At 46.4% G+C, this 10,797-nt stretch overlaps 1 protein-coding gene across 1 annotated transcript; it reads left to right on the forward strand.

Annotated features, from left to right (window-relative positions):
- Positions 1-1,007: 1,007 nt before the first annotated feature.
- On the forward strand, positions 1,008-2,320 carry LOC103994811 (probable glycosyltransferase At5g20260). Its single transcript, XM_065161638.1, has 3 exons — positions 1,008-1,362; positions 1,456-1,803; positions 1,964-2,320. Exons 1-3 carry the CDS (start codon positions 1,021-1,023, stop codon positions 2,318-2,320), a joined length of 1,047 nt encoding a protein of 348 aa, XP_065017710.1. The 5' UTR covers positions 1,008-1,020.
- Positions 2,321-10,797: the final 8,477 nt, after the last annotated feature.

Raw genomic sequence — 10,797 nt, forward strand, 5'->3', positions numbered from 1 at the left:
TAAAAATGGCTTGACCATTAATTCTCCCAAGTTTTTTACTTTGTGTGCTGGCATCTTCTTCCCACTCTAATCTAGAATGAGATAAGTTGGCCAACGACTCTCTTCTAGTGTACACGTTACGAAGGACTCCCCCCTTCATCGTGACTTCATGCACGTGACCATGTGGTTATCATGCAGCGGTTGTAGCCGACATGAACCAGACTCGAAGTCTGGGATCTATACATGGCAACATGGATGCTTGGCGATCCATATATCAGACCTGATACTTTCGAGATACTGCTTAACCAGCTTCAATGCCCCCCCATGAACAGTGTTTTCTCCTCCTCCTCTTGCTGCTCACATCGTTCGCAGTCTTAGATCAACTTCAGTTCCACGGCTTCCTTGCGGCGTTCGGCGGCGATGCTCATGAGTCTCTCTCGTTGTCATCTTCTACTTCCGTCTCTGTAACTGATCATGAGGAGCTGCTCCAAGTCATCAACACCAATAAACCTGAACTTGCTCAACGAGTAAGCACAGTGCATTTATGCTGACACACTGTATGCTGTCTATATATGCTCTGATGTGATTAAGTTTAGATAATCGGCTACTTGGCATGGACAGGTAAAGGTGGAGACTATAGAAGACGGTCTTGCCAGGGCTCGAGCGCCCATTAGAAGGGCATCTCTGTCTCGCAGTCACACATCCAGTAAAGCAGAGGAATTCATAGTAAGAGGACCAGTATACCTCAATGCTTTTGCCTTCCATCAGTTAAGTTACCATTTGATGCTTTCAAGTGCAATTCTATGGCGACTTTGGCATTCTTGTTGATTTAAGCTTGAAAGAGAAGCAGAAGAGGGTCGCTCTTTTATTTTTCTCGGCCAAAGTATTGATTAGGTTTACCTTGCTACCACTCTGTATTTGTCTCTGAAGGTGCAACTTGAAGATCTCATAGTTTGCAGCCTGATCTTAATGTCCTATTTGGAGATTTGATGAGCTCATCATCTTACGGCTGCACATTCTGATTTCAGGACTTACATCGAGATGGAGAAGAGATTCAAGGTGTGGATATACAAGGAAGGAGAACCGCCCATCGTCCACGACGGGCCGGGCGCAAGCATCTACGCCATCGAAGGCCACTTCATGAGCGAGATGGAGGGCAAGACGAGCCCCTTTGTAGCGCGTCATCCTGCAGAAGCACACGCCTTCTTCCTCCCCTTCAGTGTAGTCAACATCGTGCATTTCTTCTACAGACCCAAAGCCAACGGTTACTGGGAACACATGAAACGACTGATAGCGGATTACATAGACGTCATTGCAGACAAGCATCCGTACTGGAAGCGAAGCCTCGGTGCAGACCATTTCATGGTGTCTTGTCATGGCTGGGTAAACCTTCACATGAGCAAATCGATGGTCAGTGTAATGCGGTTCTCGTATCAGTATCACAAGCTCTCATTAATCTGTGCTGATACCATTCAGGCTCCGCCCCTATCGCATGCGAACCCTGAGCTCTATCAGAACTCCATCCGCGTGATCTGCAACGCCAACACGTCCGAGGGATTCAAGCTTGGAAAGGACGTGACGCTGCCGGAAGTGCATCTCTCGGACGGACTGCTCTCGCAGCCACCTCGAGACCAGCTCCACACTGAAAGGACGACTCTCGCGTTCTTCGCCGGTGGCTCGCATGGCTACATCAGGCAGATGCTACTCCACCATTGGAAAGGGAAAGACACGGAGGTGGTGGTCCACGAGTATCTTCCCAAGGGAACGAGCTACGGTGAGTTGATGAGGAAGAGCAAGTTCTGCTTGTGCCCGAGCGGGTACGAGGTGGCAAGCCCCAGGATCGTGGAGTCAATATTCATGGGATGCGTCCCGGTGATCATCTCCGTGGACTTTCCGCTACCCTTCTCCGATGTGCTGGATTGGAGCGAGCTACGGTGAATTGATGAGGAAGAGCAAGTTCTGCTTGTGCCCGAGCGGGTACGAGGTGGCGAGCCCCAGGATCGTGGAGTCAATATTCATGGGATGCGTCCCGGTGATCATCTCCGTGGACTATCCGCTTCCCTTCTCCGATGTGCTGGATTGGAGCAAGTTCTCTGTTCAGATACCGGTGGAGAAGATACCCGAGATCAAGACGACACTTCAAGGGATCTCGGAGAGACAGTACCAGGTGTTGCGGCGGAGGGTGCTGCTGGTGCAAAGACATTTTGTGCTGCATCGGCCGGCCAAGAGATACGATCTGATGCATATGGTGCTTCATTCAATATGGCTGAGAAGACTAAACGTGAGGGTTTCTTATTTACCTGAGAGGAATATTAGATTTCTGGAGACAAAAATGATGTGATTTTGGGGAAATGTACCATTACTTCTAAATAATGCTCACTATATATATATACAACATATATAGTGTCTGTCATAACTTTGAAGCTATAATGCACACGTCCATGTGAATGGAAGGGATGTGTTAATAGGAAGTTAAAATTAATATAGTTTATTTGTAGCGTAATGTAAGTCTTGGAATAACATGATTATTTGTTTGTGAATGCATATCCACATTATATAATGGGAAGCATACTCTCTCGCGGGGAGTAGGATAATGGATAGCCAATAAAAATTTTGGTAGATCATTGTATGGTTCTGAGCTCGAATCTTATCATATTTTATTAAAAAAATAATTATTATAATAAATATGATATTATAAATCTTTCAAATTTTTTAATTTAAAATTTAAATATAAAAGTTAAAATATAAAAAAAAAAAATCTGTTTTTTCCACTCTTTTTTCAAAATTATAGAGGTTTAAATATATTTAATTAGATTTTATTGATTTCTTGTTCCCACGATTTTACTACAGATAAAATAAGATGATTGAAAGGTTGCAGTCTGATTCTTAAATGAAAAGATGGACTAGAAATTCAAGTAATTATATCAAAATGCTATTGGAAAACCAACGTCCTCAAACCTTCAGAAATTAAAATTCTTCATATTCTAATAAAAATATAAACCATCCAATTAAATAAAATTTGCAAAAAAATAAACTATCTATTAAGTAGAATCAGATCGGCTAATTGGGAAAATTAACATAAAAGGCCCCAACTGTAGTCCTAATTCATCGCAATCGTTAAACTCGTTTGAGTTGGTGCTAACTCTATTACCAAATTGACCATTTTGGAATTTCAATCGGACACATTAACCATCAATTAAGACCGAAGTTTATATCGATTTTCTATGTCAATGCCTAAGTGATTCTAATTGAACCTATTTGCATTAAGTTGAACCAAAGCTGACTTAAATTACCTATTTGACCACTTGATCTTGAACGACGAAGCTGACCTTGGATCTCAACTAGTTATTTAAGTCATTAAACTCTTTGGATTTCATTGTCCTTGACAACTTCACTCGACAAAATTTCTCATCTAATCATCCTAAGTCTATGTTTGGAATACTAGTGGATTTCGTGATGATTTATCGTAAGGATTTCTATTTGTGGCTATAGCAAAGAGTAACAAAGCTCGTGACTTAAGCTGTGTTCTAGGGTTGGCATTTTGTAGTTTGCACCAATTGGAAGATAAGAACCTGTCTTGCCAAACGTCCTATTTGTTGTTACCTCAATTCTAATACCAAATTTTAACACCTAATTAGGATTCAAACAATGTTTGATTTTTCTGATTTTAGATTCTCTGGTTTCAATTTTTCTCTTCAAGGATCTTAGTTTTTGATTTTGATAAGTTAGATTATAGTTGTTCGACCTATTAGTGACTCGGATTCAACCTAAATGTGACTTGTGAGCCTATCACAAGTCCAGTGTTGAGAAGATAGGGTACTCAGCATATGATCCTACATATACTACATTGAGAGATGCTGCATCTTTGTGGAACAATATTTCCTGATTATACTATTTGGACCTAGGATCGAGCTTTTGAATAATGATTATTGAGTGTGTTTAGTTCAGTTATTTATTGAGTCGATTTGGTTCAGTTAGAATGAGGTTTATTTAATATTTATTTATTATTAGAGTTCAAGTCCTGATGGACTTTGGGTGGAACTCTATAAATAGGGATGTAATTACTTCTTTTTAGTTATCTATGAAAAGTACTATTCTGTCTTTTGACAAACCCTAGGAGGCCGATCCCCTTGAAGCGATCAAGGAGGGCTAATCCCCTCGAAGCGACGATAAGACCTTTATGGGTCTTATCATTTGGTATCAAAGTGACGATAAGACCTTTAGGGTCTTATCAATTGGTATCAGAGCAGCAATCCTTGGCGTTCTCGCTGTAACGCTGTCGTAGTTATCAAAAAAAAAAAAAGCGAAGAGAGGAAGAAGAAGCTACTGCTGCTCTCCGGCCAGCGACCACCATCGCCCCGCTTTCCGGCCGGCGACCACCGCCGCCGCTGATCCCCGGCAAGCGCCCACCACCGCCGTTGTGCCTCGACCAGCAACCTTCTCTCCTCGCTTCCCCATCTCGCTCGAGCAAGAAGGTCGCGACCGCTGTTTCCCAGCCAGCGGCGACGCTGCCCTAGCCGCACCCCCATCGCCGCCTCCCAACCGAGAAACCACCACTGCCAGCCATCGCCGGTCGTGATCAGTCGGCATCGCCAGCGACTTCCCCTACGGTGCGATAGAAACAGAGTATCCTCTGTTGCCGCAGCCACCGGTCTCCCCTGCCGCTCCGGGCGTCGATTGCCACCACCGTCGCCGCCGCTTCCCGGCCAGAGACCACCGCCACTGCGGTTCCCCGGCTAGGAGACGACGCTGCTAGCATCCATCCCAGCCCTACTACCGCTGCCCGCCTCCCCTTGGGTCACCGCAGCCGCTCGATCTCCCCTCGTCGGTAATCGTTGGTGATGTTGCTTCCAACCGCGCCACCATTGCTGCCTCCTTCTTCACTGCCGCACCACCATTGCCAGCATCGCCAGTGGCTCCGGCTATGGTGCGATAGAAACATAGCACCCTGTTTCCCATCTCCAGCATCGCAACTTCCCGGCCAGCGACGACGCTCATTGCCTTTTTTCTCCACCGCCGTCGTTGCTTCTCGATCGCTCGATCACCGCCGCCCGCCTCCCAACCGCAACCCTTGCTGTGCACCCCCCCCCCCCCCCTCCCCCCTTGGGTTGCAGCCGTAGCCGCCGGTTGCCGCAGCCCTTGTTGCAACGGTTGCAGAAACAGAGCTTCTGTTGTTGCTGTAACCCCCGTCGATCCCAACCGCGACCCTCGCTGCCTCCTTCTCCACCGCCAACGCTGCGCTCCGGCCAGCGACCACCGCTGCTACCAGCCACCGCAACCTTCTCCTCAACCGCTCGTGATTCTTCCGGCCAACTCCTTCGGTGGTGCGACAAAAACGGAGTACGCAGCAACCACCACGCAATAACAAAAACAGTGGCACCCTCTGCTGCCGCCGATTGTAACCACCGTCATCGCTCCCGGCCAACGACCAACCCCTCATTCTGCAGCAGCCGCCCTCCAATAGTGAACGCAGCAACCACAGCAAGTACGTTGCCTTGCCTCAACCCCAGCAGCTGCAGCCACATCAACGCAGTCGCCTTCCAACCCCGGCGCTCTCACCTCACGCAGCGATAGAAATAGGCCAGCTACTCTTCCTCCAACGCAGCGACCGCAGCACTGCCCATGGTGTCCACCTCCTCGGCAACTTCGCATCGATAGTGTTGATGCCCTTGACCGACACCAAAAACAGGAGTTGAGATTACAGATTTGCAGTCTTACGCAATGGCCATTGATAACTCTGAAAGCACAAATGGAAGTATTGGAAATCAGAATTGAGAACCGATTGCAAGAAACACTTAATGATTTCAAAAAGAGCCTACTGGAGAGCCTCAGCAAATTTCAACAAAATGGGGGCTCAAGTTCTACGTTGCACAGATCTGAAAATACAAGAAAAGGGCCCCAAGATTGTGACACAAATTACTCACACATGAAGATGGAATTTCTGATATGGAAAGATGAAGATCCGACCAATTGGATCTCTAAGGCAGAAAATTTTTTCCGTTTTCACAGAACCCCAAAAGAATCCAAGGTAGAAGTGGCCTCAATCCAACTCGAGGGAGATGCACTCCAGTGGTACGATTGGTATGAAACTTTCCACGGAGTTCCTTCGTGGGAGCAGTTCAAAAGAGGGCTTCTTGTTCGCTTTGGCTCATCCGAATATGAGAATGTTGATTGCCAGCTCGCCAAAATTCGTCAAACTTTTATAGTGTTAGAATATCAGAGTAGGTTTGAAAGATTATCAAATCAAGCTAGAGATTGGTTGGACCGACAACTTCTGGATACATTTATTGAAGGGCTTATTCCAGAGATCCGGTGTGAAGTTAAGGCTCATCAACCCTGCACTATGATAGCTGTGATCTCATTTGCAAATCTACATGAGAAAAAAATTAGCAAGGAAAGATCAGCAAGGGGTTTGTACTATAATGAAAAATGGAGTATGAAGCATCGATGTAAACAAGGGCAACTTCTGATGATTGAACCAATTGGAGAGGAGCCGAAAGCTAAGAATGTGGACTCCGAACATGAAGGTATAAATTCTAATGAAGACGTTGAACCTACCGTACATACAATGCATACATTAGCCGACTACTCTAACCCGTAAACTATGGAAGTTGCCAGAACTCTAGAGCATTAGCCTATTATAGTTTTGATTGATACTGGTAGCACTAACAATTTTATGGACAGTGAGACTGTTGACCGATTAGCCCATCACATTGAAGACTATGATAGATTCGAAGTAAAGATCGTTGATGGACGGATTTTCACTTGTGATAGCAAATGTTCAAAGATAAAATTGATTATACAGGGCCAGAAGTTTCATGCAATGATTACTACACTGAAAGATCGACCTGTTGCTTACACTATCAAAAAGTGGATACCATACTTACTTGATCAACGGGTTGTGATGCGTTGCAGATAGTCTATAGCTAAAGTGCTAAAAGAGAAGCTCCCCGAGATTGATGCTGCTCAGCCTTGAGGACAAGGCTGATTTGAAGAGGGAGAAACTGTTAGGACCCTTTTTCTGAGCTTTTGAATAATGTTTATTGAGTTTGTTTAGTCCAATTGTTTATTGAGTCGGTTTGGTTCAGTTAGAGTCAAGTAGAGGTTTATTTAATATTTATTTATTATTAGAGTTTAAGTCCTGATGGACTCTGGGTGGAACTCTATAAATAGGGATGTAATTGCTTCTTTTCAGTTATCTATGAAAAATACTATTATGCTTTTGACAAACCCTAGGAGGCCGATCCCCTCGAAGCGATCAAGGAGGGCCATGTTGGGAAATCTTGGGGGCGACATCATATGCGCAGAGGAAGAACAAGAAAACAAAATCTCTTATTCCCAAAGAGATGTTCGTCGTCATGCGAAGACTGGTGCGCAAAATCCGCGAAACATAAAACTACGTATAGAGTAGATTGTGTTACCTAGGGAGATTGTATATCTCTGTTTCCTGGCATATCTTTAGGAGAGGGTGAAGGAGGTCAAGCGTCCTCCTCTCTAGCGGTGATCCACACAGTAGGGCTGCGACGACGCTCCTCAAAACTCCAGGCCTACTCTGATGTGGAGAGTGCTAGTCATAGGTGCCCAGCAAGACAATCACGTGAGTGATGGCACGTGTGACTTGACACAGAATCTTTTTGCTTATTATATTTTGGCATATATCACTTTATAACTATTGCATAAGTGAATATATATATTGTGATATCCTTGGATTTGTGCAATGAGAATCGGATCGTGATGAGATCACGACAATGAGATCGATTCACCTTTAAACACATATCCTAAATAATCCCGGTCATAGGTTACTCGAGAGGGACATCGTGATAACCGGATAGACTGGTGTGCTGTATACCCGTCCATATGATGGATGCAGCTGGTCTCATAACTGCTCGTGTAGGGACACTAGGGATACAGTACAGGTGCTCACTGGAGAATGAGTTCATTGATTGATCCGCTTACGGAATGCTGGATGGTTGATGATGCCTTATTGTCAGACAGCGAGTTCCTAGTCCTAGTGGTGTATCTGGTCCTTAGACTTGAGACACCAAGGATGTCCTGTATGAGTGCTCCACTCTTTGATACCAGACTTATAGGTTTGGCTGTCCCAGATCTAGTACAGCTGGTCATTGGGAGTGGTAGTTGACCTTACGAGGGCTATTGAGTGTCGATAGAGGATCATCCACTCTCGGCATCATGAGAGGAATATCCCATGTGTTCTTGCTCAGACAAATCCCTGGCCAGGGTCATTCGGGTTGAGAGAGAAAGAGTTCTCCGGGAGAATCCGATTAGAGTGAGACTCGAGTAGAAACCGTATGGGTCTAACAACACCATGCTCGATATACGGTCTTTGGGATATTAGATGGATGAGGGACTATAGGTACACGGTAACTGAGGACAGACAGGTCCAATGGATTGGATTCCCCTGTATCGTCTGGGGACTACGGCGTAGTGGCCTAGTACGTCCGTAGTCGATGAGTAAAGTGAATTATTACAGAGATAATAATTCACTAAGTTAGAAGGAGTTCTGACAGGTATGACTCACGGCCAGCTTGATATTGGGCCTAGAGGGTCACACACATATGGTAGGCATTGCAATGAGTAAAGGTTCGGATATGAGATATCCGACGAAGCACTTGTCTTATCGGATGCAGATCCAATACCTACTAGGGGAGGACCCATTAGGGTTTGACAGGGTACTTCTATAAATAGGAAGGATTCAGAGCCTCATAGGCTAGAGTCTTTGCTTGCCTTTCCTATTCTTCTCTCCCTCTCCACCTCAGAGCTGGCCTAGAGTTTTGAGGAGCGTCGTCGCAACCCTACTGTGTGGATCACCGCTAGAGAGGAGGACGCTTGACCTCCTTCACCCTCTCCTAAGGATCTGCAAGGAAATAGGGATATACGATCTCCATAGGTAACCCAATCTACTTTATACGCAGTTTTAAGTTTCGCGGACTTTGCGCACCAATCTTCGCACGACGACAAACATCTTTTAGGGAATCGGGGATTTTGTTTTCTTGTTCTTCTGCTGCGCATATGATGTCGCCCCCAAAATTTTCCAATAGTGGTATCAGAGCTAGGTTGTTCGTGCGAATGATTGGTTTTGAACTGCGTGTGTTGTGTTTAGGAAGAATTTTCACGTCAAAATCGTTGACGCAAAAACAAGGAAGGGCAGCAACAGTTGCTGCCCTCGATCTGCGTGCGTGCAGCGCAGCCGAAGGCGGACAGCACAGGGGCTGCGTCTGCAGCAGCCGGCCGGCGGCCTGCTTGCAGAACGCTTGCGTCCGGCGGAGCTGGCAGCCCGCGGGTAGAGGCGCCTGCGGCCGCTGAGCCCGCGGGCAGAGGCGCCGCGGGGCAGCAGCGCGGGCTGAGGCACCGCAGGGCAGCGGCGCCTGTTGCCGCTGCTCCCACGGGCAAAAACCCCACAGGGGCGGCCGCCCGGCGGGACAGCACCGCCTGCGGGCGTTGCCCCGCCGGCAGAACCGCCCGCGGAGGCGGCGGCGCCTGCAGGGGCGCCCACCTGCAGCGGCAGCGCCGCCAGCGGGCGTGCCGCCCGCAGGCGAGGGCAGCGCCCCGCCCCTCGCCGCACAGGCCGCCGCCAGCAGGGTGGCGGCGGCGGCGGCAGTAGGGCATTAGGGTTTTCTGGGAAAAAGACAGTTTTGCCCCTCGGAATTTACGAAATTCCAGTTTCTGTCTTTTGTCAAAATTACGAAAATACCCCTATAAATTCAGAAATTCCCTACATGTCCCTGATTTCAGAAAATATTAATTAATTAAAAAGTTTAGTTGATTATTATTTTTATTATTATCTAGTAGTCCTACATGATGATGATTATTTATACATGTGATGTATGATGTGTGGACGGATGATCATGGACCATGTGATGTGTGTACTTATGATTATTATTATTGAGGTCTACGAGCCTCCATTATATTTCTCGTTTATTATCGGGCCTGCGTGCCTATGATTAAGTTGTAATAGGAGGCGCAGCGGGAGCGTGGATGCGATAGCAGGACCCACGAGACGGACGATCGTGAGGCATGAAGATGCATCAAGATGTCGACGGAACCGACGAGGACGAGATGGACGATCACAGGGCATGAAGATGCACCGTTGCACACATAGATCTTGATGTAAGTGATTAGGCCTACTGGCTCGGGCCTAATCATATTAGGTTGTGGTCCATGATCATCTGGTGTGATTGCTTATATACATAGTAGATATTTATATATATTTGCATGCGATGTAGATATATATTAAATATGTATATGTGTGACATGTCATATTAGGAGACCAAATCATAGAAACATATCTCGATAATATAAAGTCAGTAAACGTGAGGTAATTAGATTGACCCACGTGGCCTTCCATCGTTATAAGTAGGAACCGATTCCCGGTGTAGGTTGAGTTGGTCGAGTCCCTCGAGACTCACCTATATCGCGATTCGCTATCTTGCTTACGACATAGAGATGTCATCGGTGACCTGAGGGCATGATATGCTTGATCGAGTCCCTCGAGGGTATATCATCAAATCAGACTCATCTTGTAACGAAGGTGTTGACTTAACCGAGCATCATGGTTGGTCGAGTCCCTCGAGGCCATGGTGATTCAGAGGCCGAACAGGACGAGAATCACAAGGAATTGTGATCAGCAAGAGTTGCCTACCTTTTAGGCTTAGTGTGATTGGTCGAGTCCCTCGAGGTTACACTAAGACGCTGATTAGATCCTGTTCCCCACTAGAAGTCTGCCGGAGACTTCCGTTTCACGTGCTGAGGGTGTCGCGTGACTCGTTAGTAAAATAGTGGGAGCATATTAAGATAGAA

Source organism: Musa acuminata, chromosome BXJ3-8, assembly GCF_036884655.1.
Source record: "Musa acuminata AAA Group cultivar baxijiao chromosome BXJ3-8, Cavendish_Baxijiao_AAA, whole genome shotgun sequence".
NCBI classification, from domain to species: Eukaryota; Viridiplantae; Streptophyta; class Magnoliopsida; order Zingiberales; family Musaceae; genus Musa; species Musa acuminata.